The 21,321-nt window shown below is 40.1% G+C and overlaps 3 protein-coding genes across 4 annotated transcripts; 2 read left to right on the plus strand and 1 right to left on the minus strand.

Annotated features, from left to right (window-relative positions):
- Nucleotides 1-963: 963 nt before the first annotated feature.
- Nucleotides 964-5,913, plus strand: agxta (alanine--glyoxylate and serine--pyruvate aminotransferase a). The gene is made up of 11 exons (XM_047374184.1): nt 964-1,307; nt 1,525-1,717; nt 2,701-2,765; nt 2,858-2,958; nt 3,043-3,113; nt 3,245-3,329; nt 3,408-3,506; nt 3,598-3,667; nt 5,252-5,347; nt 5,463-5,591; nt 5,672-5,913. The coding sequence occupies exons 1-11, from the start codon at nt 1,149-1,151 to the stop codon at nt 5,777-5,779; spliced, it is 1,176 nt and encodes a 391-aa protein (XP_047230140.1). The 5' UTR covers nt 964-1,148; the 3' UTR covers nt 5,780-5,913.
- Nucleotides 5,914-7,930: 2,017 nt separating this feature from the next.
- On the plus strand, nt 7,931-11,405 carry dtymk (deoxythymidylate kinase (thymidylate kinase)). Its single transcript, XM_047375535.1, has 5 exons — nt 7,931-8,222; nt 8,353-8,461; nt 10,585-10,675; nt 10,798-10,995; nt 11,072-11,405. Exons 1-5 carry the CDS (start codon nt 8,093-8,095, stop codon nt 11,180-11,182), a joined length of 639 nt encoding a protein of 212 aa, XP_047231491.1. The 5' UTR covers nt 7,931-8,092; the 3' UTR covers nt 11,183-11,405.
- On the minus strand, nt 11,304-20,544 carry atg4b (autophagy related 4B, cysteine peptidase). Of its 2 annotated transcripts, none has more exons than XM_047375533.1 (13): nt 20,395-20,544; nt 17,690-17,791; nt 17,522-17,593; nt 17,342-17,440; nt 17,130-17,231; nt 16,959-17,031; nt 15,824-15,945; nt 15,357-15,541; nt 13,733-13,811; nt 13,452-13,597; nt 13,269-13,325; nt 12,083-12,176; nt 11,304-11,985 (listed from the first exon to the last, which is right to left on the minus strand). In XM_047375533.1, exons 1-13 carry the CDS (start codon nt 20,402-20,404, stop codon nt 11,912-11,914), a joined length of 1,215 nt encoding a protein of 404 aa, XP_047231489.1. In that variant the 5' UTR covers nt 20,405-20,544; the 3' UTR covers nt 11,304-11,911. The 2 variants fall into 2 exon arrangements, with proteins under 2 accessions (XP_047231489.1, XP_047231490.1); XM_047375534.1 differs by having other exon boundaries at nt 15,866-15,945; nt 20,395-20,542.
- Nucleotides 20,545-21,321: the final 777 nt, after the last annotated feature.

Raw genomic sequence — 21,321 nt, forward strand, 5'->3', positions numbered from 1 at the left:
ACTGGGGGAAGGAGACTAATTAACACAGAGGAAGGTGAACTAGACACAAAGGAACCATAAGTCAAGGGGAAAAGTTGAACATTAACATAAGAGAATAACACAAAAACCACAGAGACTACAACACAAGAAATAACTAAGAAACTTAACAGAAGAAATGAACTAATATGGAAAGACCCTAATAACAATAATGAGCAACAGAGAAATAATAAACTAAGAAAAGATAACTAAAACACAAACACCCAATGTATCCATATATAACTGTATTAATGCAACCTGTTGGAATAAAAGTGCATGTTTTAAACATATTCATTTATTTCTTCATTCAATTCTGTAGTCACAGTCCTTTAAAGCATGCCAAGCTTTCTCCAGAGAATCAGACAAAACGGTTCTTCATTTCCTTCCTATCCTCGAAACTGGTGGTGACACAGTTTTAAATAGTTTTTCGTACCTTCTGAAAGTCAGTTGAAAAGTGCATAAAAGTAAAATATAACTCCAATCAACATGTTATTTCACTCCAAAGAAATGCATGGTTACATTGTGACATACATGCTTCAGCTGCTAACATGGAGTATAAATAGAAGAAAGGGGACTGTTACTCGCTCATTTACATACAGGCAGTTATGTTGTGCATGACATGTTTTCCCAGCTCAGATACAAGGAGCAGAAAATACAACTAGTGCAGTTGTCAACCTGTCTTGGTTAAATTCAAGTGCTCTTTGGAGCCCTGCCTGTGGAGAGCCCTGAAAAGTCATAAAGATTGCTTGTAGGTTGGGGTGGCCATCAATGATAAAAACAGCCCTTCTGTTAAAATTATGTTTTGTTTTTTTTTGCCAAAAATCCGATCAAAGCTGTTTCATAGTGAAGAATATGGGAAATAAATAGTTAATTCTGATAGTCAGTAAGCCTAGTAGTCAATTATTGACAGATGGGAACATGTTTTGGTTACTTCCTTATCACTGGAAATAGCAAAGTACATGTTGTCTGAGCTGGCTACGGACTCAGAGTTGACAGAAGATGAAAAAGGTAAATACTGTCAGACTTCTGACCTGAGGACGTCAATGGTCAGACAGAGGGATGTGCTTTACTGAAGCAATACTTCACCTCCATCCTTTGTATCTCTTTCCTCTTTTTCTTTGCTTCGTAAAAACATGTCGTCCATCTCCATACCTCCACCACAATGCCTGAAGAAACGTCTGATTGTTCCTCACCGTCACATGTTTGGACCAGGACCTTCCAACGTTCCTCCACGCATCCTGGAAGCTGGTGCCAAGCCCGTCATTGGACACATGCACCCAGAGACATTTGAGGTAAGTCAGCAGGTTTAACTACTATCATGTTGTCTATACAGAAGAAGACCAACAAACAGTCATGGATTCCAGGATTGCCCTCTATTTAGCTCCATCTGTGAACACTGAAAGACGGATGGTGTTCCTATCCCTGAATTGCTAACCATCATTTCATGACTGACATACCATGGATTGCAGGCAATGTGTATTTTAGTTGGTCGCTTCATTTTAATTACAGATAATGAGTGACATCAAGAGTGGAATCCAATACATGTTCCAGACTCAAAACAGGACAACTTTAGCCGTGAGCGGCACCGGCCACACTGCAATGGAGTGTGCCATCTTCAACACGGTGGAGCCTGGTGAGAGCGTCCTGGTAGCCGTCAATGGTATCTGGGGAGAGCGAGCATTCGATATGGCGGAGAGGATTGGTAAGGCTGCTGGGACACATGTCAATCAAACAATCTGACTGAATGAAAAAAATACATTTAACATTTCATTGAGGGAAATATACCTGAATGTCGGGTAAAAGAGTATTGCTGAGGAATATACTCCGAACCAAAGTTTCAGTAAAGATGGATCAGAGCCTCACTTTGGTTCATACTTCATTCCATCAGTCAATTGTTCACTTTGCTGAAAGCAAAACAATATGGGACAAGATTAAACCACATACAGTGGTGTGCAAAAGTATTCACAGCCCACAAAGCTTTTCACATTTTGTCATCTTACCAAAAACTTTAATGTCAATTTCAATATTATTATTTTTACTTTTTATGTGACCAACACAAATAAATGCATAATTGTGAAGAGGAAGGAAAATGTCACATAGCTTTGAAATTGGATTTGCATTCAGACCTCTTCACTCCGTTACCTCTAATTATTCCACCTGTGTGTAAGTTAGTCTCAGTATAATCCCAGCTGTTTTCTGAAGGTCCCAGAGGTTTGCTAGAGAACATCAGTGAACAAACAGCATCATGAAGACCAAGAAAAACAGCACGTCAGGGAGAAGGATTTGAAGATTATTGCCTACTGGAGACGTCTAAAGCAGGGTTAGAAGCAGTATCTAAAGCTTTGATCATCTCATAGACTACTAATTAATGAATCATCTAAAAATGGAAAGAGTATGCACAACCACAAACCTAAAGACATGACCTACTACAAACTGACAGGATGGCCAAGCAGCTGTGGGAATGCTTTTCTTCAGCAGGTACAGAGAAGCTGGCCAGAGTTGATAGGAATATAGATGGAGGTAAATACGGTGTAATTCTGTTCTTTTATAAGGCACTGTATTTTTCTTTGTATTTTTAATATGATTAGTTAAAATGCAAACAAATATCAGCAACACCAACCTTTTCCAAGAGCATAAAAATCCTTTTGATCTGATCCAACAACAGAATGTGTGTCCATCCAACAGGTGCAAGAGTAAATTCCATTGTGGCGCCCCCTGGAAGCTACGTGACCAATAGAGTGATTGAGAGGGTATTGCTGCACATCGACGTAGTGATCGGACCAAATTAAACAAAGTCTGGTGCTGCTACAGCTCATGCACTCATTGCTTTGTCTTGTCACAGGCTTTATCTGAACACAGACCAGTTCTCTTCTTCCTCGCACATGGAGAATCTTCCACAGGAGTCCTGCATCCTTTAGATGGCATTGGCGAACTGTGCCACAAGTAAGACCTGCTGATCACATCTACAGCACCTTCTCAATGTAGGACATGAGATTATTTGAGATGTTTGCTAATTTGTTTTCCCAGGTATAACTGCCTGTTTCTTGTTGACTCAGTGGCTTCAATAGGAGGAGCCCCTCTCTACATGGACCAGCAAGGTTTATAACACAAACAAGCCAAACGATGTCTTCCATGCACTTCATTAGAACTCTTTAATGCATCTTTTTGGTGTGATATTAATGATCCTTACTGCAATTAAAGGCTTTTCTGTCAATACTTCTATACGTAGGGATCGACATCTTGTACACAGGCTCGCAAAAGGTTCTGAACGCCCCTCCTGGTACTGCACCCATTTCATTCAGTGAGAGAGCATGGTGAGGATGCACACTGTATACTGTACCGTAAACATGAAATAGAAAAACATGTATTTAATGGAAGAAAATTGCCCACAGTCAAAAAGTATTCAGTCGGACAACAAAACCTGTATCGTTCTTCTTGGATTTGAGTTGGCTTGCAAACTACTGGGGATGTGATGACAAGCCAGCAAGGATGTAAGACGTCTATGATTGAAAGTGACTGTTTTCAGCACACAAGATAAAGATCACTTTGCAAAGCTCTGCCCTCCTTCTATCCTCTCAACAGATACCATCACACAGGGCCGGTCACCGCTTTTTACTCCCTGAGGGAGAGCCTGGCTGTCCTTGCTGATGAGGTAGGACAGGAGTTGGAATCAAGACATGAATTACTCATGAACTTATTTTTGTAACAATTTTAATAAAAGCCAACACTTAATGAAATGTTAACCAGATTACTAGCACTTCATCCTAATACTGTTAGGCAAAAAGTTCAATCTCATATGGTCCCAGCATCAGATTACAGCACCTTGCAGAAGTACTGATGCCCTTTGAACTTGTTCAAATTTTGTTGCATGACAACAACAAAATTTAATGGATTTGAATGAAAATTTAATGGACTGCAGAAGTACTCGGATGATTCTGCAGTCGTGGGATGGATCAGAGATGGACAAGAAGCTGAGAACAGGAAGGTGGTGGACCGCTTTGTGGCATGGTGTGGAAACAATCATCTCACGTGACTAAAACAAAGGAGATTATTGTAGATTTTAAGAGAAACAGGAATACGTCAAAAACTATTTCTATCGTGTGAGAAGAAGTGGAGGTGGTGGAGGAGTATAAATACCTCGGTGTTCACCTGGACAACAGACTAGAGTGGAGATGCAACTGTGAAGCTGTCTACAAGAAGGGACAGAGCAGACTGTACTTCTTGAGGAAGCTTAGATCCTTTGGTGTTTGCAGCAAGATGCTGCATATCTTCTATAAGTCTGTTGTGGAGAGTGTGATCTCTTCTGCAATGATCTGCTGGGGAAGCAGCATCAGAGGCAGGGACTTAAAAAAGCTCAACAAGCTGATAAAGAAGGCTGGCTCTGTTCTGGGGACTCCTCTGGAACCTCTGGAGATCATTGTGGAAAGAAGGATTCTTCATAAAATGAAGAACATTATGGAGAACCCTGAGCATCCTCTTCATGAGACTGTCCTACAACAACAGAGTATCTTCAGTCAGAGGCTTCTTCAGATCTGCTGTCAGACGGAGCGCTACAGGAGATCCTTCCTGCCCACAGCCATCAGCATCTACAATGGCTCTTTGAGGAAAGCCTCATAATATGAGCTACAACAACATTTAATTTCCCTTTGGGATTAATAAAGTATTTTTGAATTTGAATTGAATTTTACTTGGTTGTTATGTGAAAGACCAACACAAAGGATAACACATGAAAAATATGCAGTGGGCATTTGTATTCATAAACATCTCCACAACTTCATTCTGAACACATGTTTGGGTCTTGCGGTTTGTTCACTAATGTTTTCTAACAAACCCTGATGGCATCACAGAGCAGCTGGATTTATGCTGAGATTCATTTACACGCTGGTGGACTACCTTTGCTTACTAGGATGTTTACTGAGGGCATTTGGTTGCACCAATTTTTTTTTTTTGTGGTGTCAAAGTAAGGATACCTGAATATAAAAGCGTGCCATGCTTTTCAGATTATTATTTGTAAATAAACTTTTTAGCCTTGCATCATATTTCCTCCACCTCACAATGATGCAGTACTCTGTATTAATATAATCACATAAAATCTCTATAAAATATCTTGAGGTTTGTTGTATTGTTAAGAAATGTACTGTAACCGTGTTATTTGGTGTCCTGAAATAGAGTAATATGAAATATTTCTTTTCAGCTGATGTTTATCATCTTTTTAATGGCTATTTGTTCATTTAAGGGCCTGGAAAAATCATGGGAAAGACATCAAAAGGTGGCAGAGTATTTCCATGCCGGACTGGAGAGCATGGGCCTCAAACTTTTTGTCAAAGAAAAGGTGAGGCTCCAATTCTATCTGCATTTCTTTTCTAAAGCAAAACATGCAGAGGAAATCTAATAAACCATATTAGCTATCAATGGTTTAGAATAAACCCATGAACCACTTGTTACAGCGTGCAAGACTGCCGACAGTCACCACAATCGTCACTCCTCCTGGATACGACTGGAAGGAGATCACAGCCTACATCATGAAAACACACAACTTAGAGATTTCTGGAGGGCTGGGATCTTCAGTTGGTTTGGTAAGAGAAACTGACACTTGTTGCCACTCACACGTTGTGATTGTGAGCTAAGTCTGTTGGGCTGTTTTTGGTCTTCTCAGGTGTTTCGTGTGGGATTGATGGGATGCAACAGCAGTAAAGCTAATGCTGACATGGTGCTGGCAGCACTGAAAGATGCCCTGAAACACTGCCACCGGAGCAAAGTGTAGGATGAGCCTGTTTGAAATAAAAAAGACAACACTTTATACAATACAGCCAGTTTTACTGTAACTTGAGAAAAAGGTGTGGAAAAGAATAATTTTCTTTTGCATCTGTGTGTGCTGCAATAAACTGTGACCATTGATTGTAGTGGACTGTGCCATTTATGCCAGCATTTGTTTGCTTGAAACTTAGTAAATTAGGCTTCTATTTCAAGTTCATTTATAAAAATAACATCTGTTGTTTCTTAAAAGCTTATGTTTTTTTTTTTTTTTTTGCATGAGTGAATAGATTTTTTCTTCAATTGTAAAATCATTTAAAAATTGTGGGAAAACATTAAAAAGAAACATCTTACTACACATAGGTTAGTATACAGCTCCGCCTTCTTTACAAACAGTTTCTGGGATGATGAGAGAAACATCAACGGGCACAGGACACAATATGGACTGCGGTGGAAAGGGTCAAAATTCCTTTACTTTTCAAGACATGGTCAGTTGAGGGAAATCTAAAAATCCCTGAATGTGAATAACCCCAAAGCAGAGCAGCAATGTTACCTTTTTATTTTATTTAGTCATAAAACCAGAAAAATAAAGAAGCAAAGAGGACATAACATGGGAAAAATATGAGGACAGTAGTACGCTACTCTGCAAAATATTCATACCTCTTAAATCTCCACATTTTGACATGTTACAACCACAAACTTCAGTTCATTTTATTGAAATTAATGTGATACACAAACATAACACGGTGCTTAATTGCAAAGTGGAATAAAAATGTTTTCTAAATGTTAACAAATAAAAAAACAGAAAATGTGGTGTGTATTCAGCCACCCCTGACTCTGACTCACTACATGCGGCTTTCTTTGAAAGCACATTTACAAGTATGTCAGGATGTCTCTCCCAGCTGCTGCACATTTAGAACAGATTAGGACATTCTTTGCAAAATAGCTCAAAGTCTTTCAGTTTTCATGTAGAGTTTCTATAAACATCTGATATCAAGTCTTGCCACAAATTCTCAACTGGATTTATGTCTGGACTTTAGCAGAACCATTCTAATGATCCTGCCACCACTGTGTTTCACCATGGGGGAACACTGTGTTCAGGCAGATGTGCATTGCTAGTTTGTATCCTCCCACATGTTTGCTGTCTCCCCTACACGACTTGTGGCAAACAGTAAATAATACTTCTTATGGTTTTCTTTTAACAATGGCTTTCTTCCTGTCACTCTCCCATGTGGTTATACAACTTATAGCTGTCCTGCTGAGATATTCTCTAACCTGAGGTGTGAAGTTCTGCAGCTTCTTCAGATTTAGCAACATCCAAAATCAAATTGATAGTCAGAGGAGAATAAGCAGATTATGAATAAGGCGGTTAGGAATTAGCCATACAGGTCTCCCACTACACATTGAATAAATCAGGTCGACATCCAGATGGAACCGGCTCACTGAAAAAGAAAATCATGTTTTACTTCAATCCTTGAAGTAAAACCGTTTGTGGTCCAAAGCAGAATTTCATTTGGGAGGCTCACTTGCGGTTTAAACCATTAGATGTCAGCAACCGCAGCATCACCGACATCTTTTATATCACCATGCTTGATGATGATCAGTTATTAGTCTTTGAATGTACTGTGAATGAAATGTGACCCTACAACAAGCACAACTAGCAGACTATTAATAAACCCAAACAGTAGCATTTAACTTCAGCTGCGTCTATTTACACACCAGTGAAACTATTAAGATTTTCCTTGATATAACTGTTACACTTGTAAATTCTTTAAAATAGTGTTAATAACACAGAAAACATAGGAGATGATTTAAAAGTAGGCTCTGGTTCTTGGTGAACTAGACTTTTAATATAAAGTTTGGTGATGAGTTTTCTGCCTTTAAAAAGCACTCTTGGAGCCCCCCTGCTGGCCCTGGGGCTCTAAGCAGTGGGTTAAGTTGCTCTCGCTGGAAATACAGTGTTGGAAGAATCTGTGAAGTTCATAATGCAGAACAAGTGTCACGGTCAAACATAGGCAACTCCAAGTTCACAAGTAAAGCTAAATTAGAGGAATTAACTTTTTATTCATTTATTTATTACGTTTCTGCTCCGTTAGCATTCTTCTACCCTCCAGTCCAGTTGGTGGCGGTAAAAACAAACCCAGAAGAACAAAAGACGTGCGTCAGTTGTACTTCCTGTTGATGCAAAGCTTCGGTAAATGGCGGGTAAATCGTGAAGGAACTTTTGAACCAGTTTTTATTTTCGCTAGAACGAAACAAAGACTAGCTTGTAGTAGGCTTCCTGTGAACTTCACCATATCTCCGACAAACGGCCGACGCAGTAATGGCGTCTAAAAGAGGCGCTCTAATTGTACTGGAGGGGGTGGACAGAGCCGGAAAAACGACGCAGTGCAAGAAGCTGGTTCAGGCGCTGCTAGAGAACGGCCGCCCGGCGGAGATGATGAGGTTTCCCGGTGAGGAGTATTAGCATTCTGAGACGCCAATAGGATCGTGTTCGCGTATTTCTTCAATCCCTTGTTCAGGTGTGTGAAGGATTCGGGTTTTTACCCCTTAGAATTTGACATGAACGTCGTGTCTCTGCAGACAGGAGCACAACGATTGGACAGCTGATCAGCGCCTACCTGGAGAAGAAGAGTGAGCTGGAGGACCACACTGTGCACCTGCTTTTCTCTGCCAACCGCTGGGAGCTGGTGTAAGTCGCTGCACTTCACTGCGTGCTGTATAGTTGTAAAATGCAGTAGGAAAACACACTTAGGGTTCGGACAATAATGATTCAAGATTACCCTATAAAATAAGCCTGTTATGTTGCGTAGCAGTCGTTTAACATTCAATAGTAATTCAGTAGTTTTGTTGCTGGCCATGTATTTCTGTAACATTACTTTCAGCACATTTACTGCTGACTCGCATATTCTCGCTGACAATAGTTATCCATGAAGGATGTCATCAAGATGGCTGCAGTAAAACATGGGAAATCAGTGATGCTGTTTGGATAAAGATGGAAATCCTGAAAGATGTTTAATTGGGTCTCTCTGGACCCTGATTGAGAATATTGTGCTGTACCTTCTATATGAAGTAGGATGATGTTTTAAATATAAACAATATTAATTCATGTGAAATATACTAATTGAGCATTCCTATATCTGAATGATTTCAAACATTTCCCAGTTTCGAGCCTCATAGAAATAAGAACTTTAAGGGTTTTAGTCCATGTTTAACTAAACCAAAATGGCCGTAGGGTCGCCAAGGTCCAGTCCTTGAGAACTACTGTCCTCCAACTCATAGTCGCTAAAACATATGGCTGAATCCCTTCATCAGCACGTCATTCAGCTCTGGAGGCCTGGCAGCAACCATTCATTTCACTGAAGTGTTGGAGAAGGGATGCATTTAAGAGTTGGAGGATAGTAGCGCTTGAGGACTGGACTTGGCACCCCTGGTTTATTTCAAACCACTAATTTTGTTCTTCTACAGAGTGTCTGATGGCTTTATCATCAGACTGTTTATCCAGGTTTATCTCTTCTCCCAAAAATGTTAGCTGTTTAAAATGTAATATGTTACCTGTAATACTGTTACCTTTTTAACCTGTAATTCATACCCCTTAAACTTTTGACATTTTGTCATGGAAAAATGCATTTTATTGAGGTTGTATGATAGAATAACATGAAGTTGGACATGATTGTAAAGTAGAAGGAAGCGAATACATGGGTTTATGCAATTCTTTACAAATAAAAATCTGAAAAGTGGACTATTTACTGGTGCCTGCTGAAGGCAACGGATTGCACTGGATTTTTATTTCGTGGTAGCAGGGGGTTGAATACTTATACTTTTCAGATTTGTTTTTTTAAAACCATGGATGCTCTTCTTTCCACTTCAGTTATCCACTACTTTGTGTTGGTTGATGACATAAAATCTGAATAAAATAAACAGAAGTTTGTTGTAAAAGGTTTGAATATTTTTGCAACGGTTAAAGCCCTGTCACCAACTTTGGAATATGTGTAAAAGCTCTGTTTATCCTGGGATTATTTTGGCCAGAAGCCTTTATGAGAACAGAAACGTGTAAAACAGCCACTTCAGACAAGCCGAACTATTTGCCATCATGTTCATGTGTTGCCAAATCAATTCAAACCACAGTAAGATAAAAACATGAAGCTCTACTCTGTTCTAAAAACAACTAAGGGTCAAAAGATACCAGGTTACTATACAGTCTGAAAAGACCTCCTTATATCTGTTTGGAAAGTTATGGAATTTCATTACTTTTTTCCAGGTCTGAGTAAGTATGGAAAAGAAAAATTGACTAATCTTTGTATTTCCAGATTTGATTCTCTATCACTTTGTTTAAATTTCTGTCTATCCATCCATCTTTCCTTCAGATATTCCATTCCTTGTTTGTTCGCTTGCTCGTTCATTTCTTTCTTCTGTAATTTGTTTTCCTTTTTTCCCTCCTTAAATGCTTGCTTCCATGATTCCTCCTTACCTTTATTCCTCCCCTCATTCCTTCCTTCCAGTCTGGTTTTTCTACGTTCATTATTTAAAGCCCAACCCCCAGTAGAAATATCTGCCATAAATTCATTCTGAATTGTTCAAGCAAAACAAATGCAATATATGACTGAGAGCTCAAGAAATTGGGTAAAGTCTGGAATTTTGTCAAAAGTGTTGAAGCCCTGGAAACGATCCTTTAGAGGCATTATACTATAAAAAAAAAACTACTTTTGACCATTTATTTTTGTAGTGAACCATGTTAAGCTTTATTCTAGAGTCACTTGTCTTTATAGTTTATTTCTTGACTATACTTATACCTGCTGTGTATATCACTTACAGGCCTGTAATGAAGAAGAAGCTGGAGCAGGGCATCACTCTGGTTGTGGACAGGTACGCCTTCTCCGGAGTTGCTTTTACCAGCGCCAAGCCAGTGAGTGCTCTCTGCAGTTTTCCCTTCTTTTGTTTTTAGGTTATGTGGCAAAAACTGTATCCACCTGCTAATGTTCTCATACATGTCTGAAGAGCAACAGCTGGGCTGCTTATTGTCTGCAGGGCTTCTCTCTCGACTGGTGCATGAAACCCGACGAGGGGCTGCCGAAGCCCGACCTAGTTATGTTCCTGCAGCTGAACCCTGCCGAGGCCGCTCTTCGAGGCCAGTTTGGCACTGAGCGATATGAAACCAGTGCTTTCCAGAAAGCGGTTCACGAGAGGTTTGAGCAGCTCATGAAGGATTCATCAGTAAACTGGAAGGTATGAAGGTCATTGGCTGTCATTCAGTGTTGTGAGTTAACCAAAAATGTAACAATTCAATCGAACTGCTTTTTAGGTAATTGATGCTTCACAGAATATTGAAGGAGTTCACAATGACATCAGAACACACATCCTTAATATTTTCAACGAAGCTCAGAACACGCCACTAGGGGAGCTGTGGCGGTGAGTCTGCACAGGTCAGGAAGAAACCATAGCAACTAAATGTCTTCTCTGCACATAACTCTTTGCATCACTTCGTTCTTGTCAACCTGACAGATGTAATGTAAGACCTTTTTTTCAAAACCAGGAAGAGATAAACAGTTGTGATTTATTTTCAGTCCTCTTACATGTCTGTTGTTCTGTCATTTGCCTATATGTTGCTTTGATTAAATAAATAATTTTCAAACAAACTAGTGTACGTTCTAGACTTGGCAAGGATACTTTGCATCAGCAGCTAACACAACTTGCCTTTCTGGATTTGGATTGATTACAGGCTGTTAAAGACTTCAGATATTAGTGGACAAACTGCGTAAGCCGTAGGCATCATTAGCCTCTGTGGGTCTATTTCACAAAAAATTATAATGGCAATTTGACTTATGGACTCGGGGAAAGGCACCAGATCACTTCAGCATAAACATTGAAAGTGTTAAGACTCAAATGGAAACACACGTGTGAAGATGTGCATACAGAATTGATCCTGAGCTCCTGCTACAGCTCCACCGGGCAGTCTAGATGTAGGACACGGAACGTTTGGAGGCTGATGAGAACGCCGTGTTAACACCCACGGACTGGAGCTGGACTGGCTCAAGACATCTCTAATAAATGTTCATCCCCTCAAGCTTCTCTTCTGATCCAGAGAAGAGATTGAATCATCCGCCTACTGTTCATAACAGTAAATCATTGTTCGTTCCGTTCCTTACAGGGACAAGATTTCAAACTCCTCGTCCTCCGAATCAAAGAACCGCTCCAGCCTGTCTGAGTCCGAGAAATCTGCAAATTAAATTCAGAAAATCCATGAAATATTTTTTTCCGTTTACAACATTTTGAAAAGATGTTTAAAAAGAAAGAATGAATGCAGTTGATTTACCAGGAGTAAGGTTAAGGGTGTCGACGCTGACCATGTGGACGGGCTGACTGTCTACTAATTCAAACATGGGAAGACCCCCTTTCTTGCAGGACAACTAGAAGCAATGTCACACAGATGCATCTCAATAAATTACAACTTCAGACGTTTATGTATGGCTAACATTCATACTTATTACACACACAGTATTATACTTCTGGTAGTTTTAGGCTGTATTCACACCAGGAAAGTCCTTTGGTCCGCTTGTTTGGTCCAGACCAAAAGCCGACTTTATTTTTTCGTTTGGTGTGGTTTGCTTTTAACATTGTGCTTTATACAAGTAAACTATAACTTGTAAATAAAGCCATGCATGCGAGCATGGTTGCTCCCATTGGACAGAAATGAAATGACGGGGATGGAACAGAGCACAAACCTGGAATTAAAGGAAAACTATCATCGAAGTCTTGCCTGCTGCTTTTTGTTCTGCATGTTTATACAGATGATTCTGCAGTTGTACAAAATCATCGTCAGTGTTAAGAGCAGCTCATTCAACTCAGGTTTCATGACGTCCTAATTTTGGACGGCATCGGCGAATGCGTGATGCAAGTCGAAGGAGACGAAAAATTATTTTCACGTGAGAACAGCGCTTTGGACCACTGAGCAGCCGTCTAGTCCAGTCTGTTTTTTTTAACTCAGCCCAGGTAAGGCGGTTCTGACGTCTCCGGTTGATGACTGGCTCCACACAAGAGACGCACCAGTTGTAGTTCATGTTCCAGATACATCTATGTGGCTCCTGAAGCTTTTGGCTGTAGTCAATGCCTTATGAGTCTCCTCCAGTCGCCTCATCACAATCCTCTCGGGCCTGTGATCATTACTTTTGCTTGTGCACCTTTCTCTACCACGCCTCTTCCTTTCCCTCAACTTTTCAGTACAATTTAAATGCAGCACTTGGTGAATAGCCAGCTTCCTTAGCAACGACCCTTTGTGCCTTGCCTCCTTGTGGAGAGTATCAATGACGGTGCCGGACAACTGTCCAGTCAGCAATCTTCCTTATTACTGTGGAGACCGTAACATGGCCACAAATAAGCATTTCTGTTTCTTAAATCCTCATTTATCCTCTAATGATATTCTACTTTGCTGAGATGCAATGGAATAGGTAAATTATTCTAACTGCAAATGTTGCTTTATTTCAGTGTGAAACGAGACATACCCTTCGTATGCGCATGCACCAGTCATCGAAATCATCCTCTGTTTTGCAGAAGAAACCCTGGCAAACATGAGGAAAGTATAAAATTGAGAGTTAAACTAAATTGTTCAGCTTTATCACAACAGTCTCCTTATTGTTGAAGATACTAGAGCTCCCTGCCATAAACCCCTCCCCCGGCCGTCTCACCGCTGCGATGGACGGGTCCAGTTCACAAATGTGCATGCGGCAGGGCGGGTGCTGACAGTGGTACGTTTCGTCAGGGACCTGACCGTCTTCACACGGCTCCACTGCAGGCTGCGTGGTGTGTGGGTCTAAATAGATGAGCTCCTCTCCTGGAGACAAAGAGATGAGTTCACAACGAAAATGGCCTCTTGAGAACAGTTAGGGAAAGAAAGAAATGTGATGAGTATGAGCTTTTCACAGTGCACAGTTGAGACTTTATAGTACAAACGTGAGATCAGACATACCGACATAACCAATGAAGTAATGGGCACTGTTGGGTTTGCCCCCAATGACACCCAGGGACTGAGGCAGCATGAAGCATTGCTGTGAAAAGACAACAGGGTTGATCTCACCCTGACTCCATAGATTAATTTAGCTCAGTTTTAAGTTTGGCATTTCAGTTTCTAAGGAGACAAGTCCACAAGCTTGAGCAAGTCTCACTGATTTAGTCATTATTAGCTCCTGAATTCCAGCTCTTAAGAAAACATTGTCTTGCAAAATGATTCATGCCTCTTGAACTTTTACACATTTTGTCACATTACAACAAATCAACAGAAACTAGTGCATAATTGTGAAGTGGAGGGTCAACATTTGTTTTGCAGGAACAAAATTAGAAAATTTTGGTGATCATTTATAGTCAGTCCTGATACAATCCTGTGCAACCAGCTGCATACATTAGTCACATAATTAGTGAATAAGGTTCAATGATATGTAGTTAAATCTCAGTATAAATTCAGATGTTCTGTGAAGGCCTCAGAGGTTTGTTAGAGAACATTGGTGGAAAAAAACAACACATTTAAGACCAAAGAACACAGTAGACAGGCCAGGTATATGATTCATCATCCCATAGTTACTCTGGCTTTTATGGAAGAGTGGAATAAAGGAAGCTTTTGTTAAAAGTAAACAATAGCAAGTCTTTTTCCCAAAGTTCCACAAATCATGTAGAATCATGGAAGACGTTCTGGTCAGAAGTAAAATTTAACTTTTCGACCACTAATGCAAAAGCCTTTGTGTGGAAGAAAACTAAACCTGGGAATCACCTTGAATGTATCAACCCCATTTTGTTCCTTGTTCAACAGCGACAGGGAAGCTGATCACCGTTGATGGGAAGATGGATGGAGCTAAACCCAGAACAATCTTGGAAGAGAAATTGTTAGTGACTGCAAAATACTTCAGACTGGGTAAAGTTTTATCTTCCAGCAAGACAACAACCCTAAACACACAGCCAAAGCTACAACGGAATGGTTTAGTGCAAAGCATAATATGTGTTAGAATGGGCCAGTCAAAGTCCAGACCTAAATCTAATTAAAAATTGGCAGTAGTTGATAATTGCTGCTCATAGATGCTCTCAACCCATTCTAACTGAGCTTGAGCTATTCTGCAAAGAAGCAGCAAGTCAGATCTTGACGTTTTACGGTGTCTGAGACATAGTCCAGGGATTACAGCAATGAAAGGTACTTCTAAGTACTGATTCAGAGGAGGATCTATCATTTTCCGTCCAGTTCACCATTATGCACCACTTTGTGTTGGTCCATCACATCAAATCCAAGTAAAATACTTTTACATTTATAGTTGCAATGTTACAAAATGTGAAAAATATTCAAGGGGTATGCAAACTTTTTAAGGCGCTACCTTTGATTCTGGCAGTTGAATATAAAGCTGCTTGTGTCAAACTAAAAGTTGGGTTTTAATGGAATTTTAAGCTCTTCTTTAATTAAATGAAAACTAGACATCAAAAGTATTTAAAAAGTAAGTACACATTTGTGTTTAATCACAAAGAGCTTACTTCAATCATCACCTGCATTTTTTTTTTAAACACCTGCAATAAAATGGGGACAAGGACCTTCTGGATGTGGAGATTTTTCTAACCTTGAGGGTTTCAATGTAGGCCTCATTTATGTCACTCAGGCCCAGCCTGAGAGGGATGAGCAGGACCAGTGGTTTCCACAGAGCCGTCTCCTCGGCCAGAGCGCACGCTCCCTCCAGACAGCCGTTGACCTCACCCTCTTCCTCCGCTTCACCTGCAAGGTCCAGCCACGGCATGCAAAGACGCTCTGCAGGAAACATGTCAGGAAAATGTGTTAATATAAGCTGTGTCCTGCAGAAAATTTGAATTTGGCTTTAGACAGAAAGGACAGAGATCGCTGTGTGTGCTGAGAGTAAAATAGTAAAATATGATAAATACTTTTTTATTACATTTTTACAAGTTTTAATCTTACAAAACTTTTAATCCCTATTAAATACATACTAAACTGGCCAGAATACAAGAAGCTGCAGTTTGCGTAAACAATCTAGGCCAAGCCCAACATTTTAAACCGGAGTGCTATTTAAAGAACCTCTGGTGATGAAACGCTGAGCTGCTACACAGCTGCACTCACTGATCTCCTCGATGATCACAGTGTTGTCCATTGCCACGTGTACAACTAATCTGCTCCACGTATCAAACACAGCCAGCTTCCTGGAAGGGAAACCACAAATGATGGTTTTACATATGTGCTACCAGCTTTGATTTCACTTTTAATAATCAAACAATGTTACGGCTTTTTACTCAGTTTACAGTCGCTGTCGGGTTTGGGGATAAAGCAAAGCCAAAGACATGCAGATCTGTGTGTTTCAAGTCACTGACAGCGAGTCTGGACCTCACAATATGTAATGGGTAACTAATTACAATAGTAGAACTGGACTTGGTATCAGTATCAAGGTGAAGTGTAGTTTAGTTTTAAAACTGTGTGAATCCTTCCATCAAAGCACACCTACAATTTAAAGCTCCTTTAATGAGAGGCCAGAGAATCAACAAAGTGGCTGCGGTTATTTTCCAGCTGTAAGGAGCATAGAGTAGCACAGTGCTCCCCTTTCAACCAACTGTTGCTCTGCACTGCTAACCAGCTGGCTGAAAAAAAGAACACACTCTTCCTTCACTTATAAGGATGTGTTGGGAATGAGCAGCAACACAATAACATATAATAAGGGTGAGTGTGGTAGTGTGACCAAAGCAACCAAAACTATGTGTTGTTGAGGATTTAATTCACTAGTAGCTTTCCTCAGTTTTATTCCAGTGGAAAATGAAGTTCCACCCCCAAATTCCAGTGAGTCCCAAAACTGTTGTTTGCAGTCCCAGATAATACCTCAGAAGATCTGACTTGTTGTGATTGAAACCCCTGATCTCACCCACAGCAGGACTGAGGATGACAACATGATAGGAGGACAAACCAAAAGCCACAGTGTTTGTTTAACAGCAAGTTGTCAACAAAAGAAATAAAGCCGGGAGAGTCTTTAATGAAATGAGGCAGATTTAACTGACAGGAATCTACAAACACAAACAGATTCTGTGCGTCTAAAGTTGAGGATTTTTCTTTACCTGCCTGCTTCGTGTAGTTGTACATGAATATTGTTTTATGATTTGAAATAACACCTAATTATTACCTCCAGTTAACAAAACAGCTTTGGAACCCAATCCTGTCCTGTACTTACTTCAGAACCTGGGCGACTGTGTTAGGTCCATACCATTGTCCGATAGGCTTTCCCTCTCCCACTCCCATCTGGGCTGCAGCGTTCAGGAACAAAGAAAAACATTTGGTTGAACTCTTTGAACGGCAGACTGCATTCCTGATCTCATTGAGACGTCTGATGATCGCTACTCACCGATTTGATGGATGGAATAATAGCTGTCTTTTTTGTCAATGAAGGCGTTGAGAATACTGATGTACTCTTCTCTTTGTTTCTGGTCTCTGGCCCATCTCCAGTCTGAAAACAAAAAGCCAGTCATCACATCTGTAATTACTGCAAAACATGCAGTGGTATGATCTAGTTCCTACTTGCTAAATGATAACTGTTGCATCTGTTAGGTGTCTCACCCCTGCCTAAGTGTCTACACATCAATGCCTCTCCGAGAATCATCTGGCCGCACCGTAACATACATCCCCATCCTGTGTCCGATGTCGGCCCGGTGCCTCCTGTAACACATTCACAATCCGGAACTAAAAGCATAAATGACCGGGGCTGGAGTTTAACAGACAGCTGTGGAGCCAACTCACCGATGGGTTGGAAGTTTTTCCTGTATGTGAACCACAGTCGTGACGTGACATCTGATAGAATCTCATCTTTCTCTACATTCAACAAAGAAATCAACACATAATACATCCATGTCAAAACGTACAGTGGTTTATTATGATATAAGAAGAAAACCAGAGAGAAAGTTCCACCTGTAAGTGCATTGTATTCTTTCCCCAAGATCCACACAGGCTCTGAGGTCTCAGGAAAATCTTCGAACTCTCCAAAGCGAAGTGTGTCGTATGTTAACGTAGCTGCAAGCAAGAAGAAGACAGTTCTCATGAAACAGGACTGCTAAGTGCTGTTGTTAATGTGATGTGGCTGATATAAGCTATGAGATAATGGGAAGTTAAAATGCTGTACCCATTAGCTGGCTGAGCAGAACCCCAGTAACTTCCAGGATGTTTATTTTTACACAGTAAGCCTAATATAAAATATTTCTTCTTTCAATTAGGATGGCTCATATTAGACAAGTGACATCGAAAAAAGTACACAAAATACTTTTAGCAATATAGAGTATATTCCCCATAAATACTAATAAAAGCTAGTATGGAGATAAGAACTTTGTAATTGGCTTGAAGGGCAAAAATAATCAGTTTAGGTGTGCCTTTATAAAAGTTTAAGCTTGTCTGATTTAGTGGACACGTCTGGCATTGTTCAGTCATTATCTGTGTTTGCAGACTCATCACAGTCAGTCTCTGGAAGCCGTGAGCTCCAAGTCAAAAGCCCTGCTGCAAGTGAACACCACTGAGGTGAGATGTGATGCTCTTAAAGCTGCTAACCAGTCAAACTCAGCCATAACGGATTTAGATATATATTTTGTCACCCATGGAATAACATGTACAATTGCTTTGTTTCTTAGTTTTGCTGTCTTGTAAAGCGTTATTAAATCAAGACAAATTCTAACCTCCAAAACCGACACATGCCTCTGGTGACATCACATAAGGCAACTGATGATCTGAGTTGCTTTTAGCAGGTCCATTTAAAGTTCTTGTTTTTTTTTTTTTTTACCTTTATTTGTATATTTTTATTTCAATCCATCCTTCAATATTTGTTATTTAGCAAAATATTGAAGTCATATGCCAGAATACAACATAGATTTTAGGGAAATCTGGCCACAGTGAAACACATGGAAAAGCAAGAAGACCAAGGCACACAAGAATGGTCAGATTTAATTTTCAAATATCTTTGGCAAATATTTCTTAAGCCAAGTTCTTGTCAAAAGCATCAGTGCATTCTATTAGGAAAATGATCACCAGGCAGCCATTCTCGGGATGAGCCAAACGAGTTATGCCCACCATGGAAGCACCTGCCTGTACCATTACCATCCTTCAGGTCAACACACGAGGGATAAAGGTGATAAACATTCAGCTGTAGCGCATCATAATATGTTATATTTCAATCACTGAAGTGTCAGTGTGTGCATTAACACAATCTCACCCAAAAGACTACTTGGAAGATATGTATATGAGCTACATTGGGCTACTTGAATGGCCTTTTTTTTGTGCCCACATCTGATGCAGATCTTAGTGGCCAAGATCAGAGAGGTCGGGGAGATTTGTTGAGACACTCTAATGATGGGGAAAAAGGAACAGTGAGAAAATAAAAATTAAAAAAATCACAATCTCTTCATTGTGTTATTAATGAGTAATTCTGAAATTTGATGTTTTTCACAATAACTCAGCAATCAGAAATTGAGCTGTTTGAGGGGTGACTTCAGGCTGCAGTGTCACTGTACTGGTGAATCAGGTAGCTGTTTAAGGTGATTAATGCACAACAGAAACCACCTGGATGAACATTTTCCAACAGGAATATTAACAGATTTGGGAATGATCGTTGATATTGTCACACAAACTGCTTCAGATTCATCCACACAAGTATCCCTCATGGCTTGGAGGTCATTGGGGGCAAACTCTGGCTCAAACAGTAAGGTAAAACCCCTCGCAGTTCAAAAGCAACTAGAATACTTTAAAATCTGGGTTAAAAACTGCTTGTCTGGCCCTATGCTTACTATTGCCTTTTGTATTGTCATCAACATGAAAACAGCAGAATTCGCAGGGTTTTCCCCCCCAATAAAGTCTCTATTTCATGAATCCCAGCATCGGAAATCTATACTTCATTATCCAGTCGCATTGTTATTTTCAATGTACATTTGTGAGTAAAAACAAACACCACTGAATTGTATGTAAAATGCTGACAAATCTACTTTTTGGCGTATTAATCTGTTAAAACGCATCCGCCACTCTGTTGATTGGGAACTGAATTCCCATAAACTTTTAAATATTTTTGTTGACAGATAACGCGATCTGGAGATCAAACAGATCTGTCATTTACAGATACGGGGCTGTTGGCCGGCGCAAGAAGAGACAATTAAACCAGCAGCCAAGCTAGCTTTTAGCAGTCGCTGCTAATTGTAACTAAATACCTGCTGAGATGGTGCATCAACTGAGATGCTTGTCTTGGGCGTAACGCTATGTTAACATAAGCGGCAAACAAACGGAAAGAGAGTAACTTATTAAGATGGGAACTTTACAGCAACACATGACATTGCCACAGTTGACAACAAAGCATCATGACTGGAGTTTATAAAGCGACAAAGCAAGCTGTCAACGCAAAGTCTTACAGCTAATTTCCCAATGATATTAGGCTAACGTTAGTTAGCTTTAGTCATCACTTTAGCTGGCTAACGTCACATAGGCTACAAAGCATTATAGCAAGACTAGCTTTGTCAGTATTGACAAGACAAACAGAGTAATATATCAGTGTATTCAATGATAATACTGTGAGTACTTTTGTTGCTAATATGGACTGTTAGAGAAACAAAACCAACTCTAATTTCCTATAAAATATTGCCTACCTGCATCCATCCCGACGATCGTCACCCTATCTTGTTTGTTGTTCTCTGCACTCCAACCTGCTACACCAATGGAAGGACAGTACCACTGCGGAATTCGAGAGGAGGCGGGACACTTCTTTCATCATCCAATAGAAACTGGCACAGGCAAATCAGCGTTCTTTGCAGAACACAATGGGCGTTTAAAAAATGGGCGAACGCCCTCTAACGGTTTGAATTTGTAAGTTCAGTCACGGACGCAAACATGAAGTAAATGAGCAGTTACTCCTGTCAACTGAATATCACCCACAAGGACGTTGTAAGAGCCGTACTACTGAGATCTGAAGACTTTTTCGTCCACCACAGAGTTGTTCAGTTAATTTTCCTCAATAATGCTTTAACTGATTGCAAATAAATAACATTTGTCTTTTTCAGTTGTGTCTTTTTCAGACCTTGTCTATTGACCTAAACACTCATTGATCTGAGTCATTGTGAAATTCTGAAAACCTTTATTGCTCTTAAAGAAGTGATGAATTTCTCACAATGATGTGATCATTTGCCCATTCATTGTCTAAACCCACGGTGGTGGTGGTGACCACCCCCACGATCATTGGGCGAGAGGCGGGGTGCACCATGAACAGGTTACCAGTCCATCACAAGGGAAAAAAGATACACACAGGACAAACACCCATAAACACATGACACACACACACTCACATTTAGGGAGAATTAAGAGAAACCGGATAACACACATTTTGGGGCTGTGGGTGGATTTAATTTAATGTAAGCTCACAGCTTACATTAAATTATACAAAATGTTTCATGGTTTAGAATGGTTATGATTTCTATATCCAAAAAGCTAGAGTAATCCAAGATCATTTTTATTTTACATACACTTTGCGTACTATATGTTTAAAAAGCCTGAAAGACCATGATGCCATGATTTTGATA

Source organism: Girardinichthys multiradiatus, chromosome 9 (genome assembly GCF_021462225.1).
Source record: "Girardinichthys multiradiatus isolate DD_20200921_A chromosome 9, DD_fGirMul_XY1, whole genome shotgun sequence".
NCBI lineage: Eukaryota > Metazoa > Chordata > Actinopteri > Cyprinodontiformes > Goodeidae > Girardinichthys > Girardinichthys multiradiatus.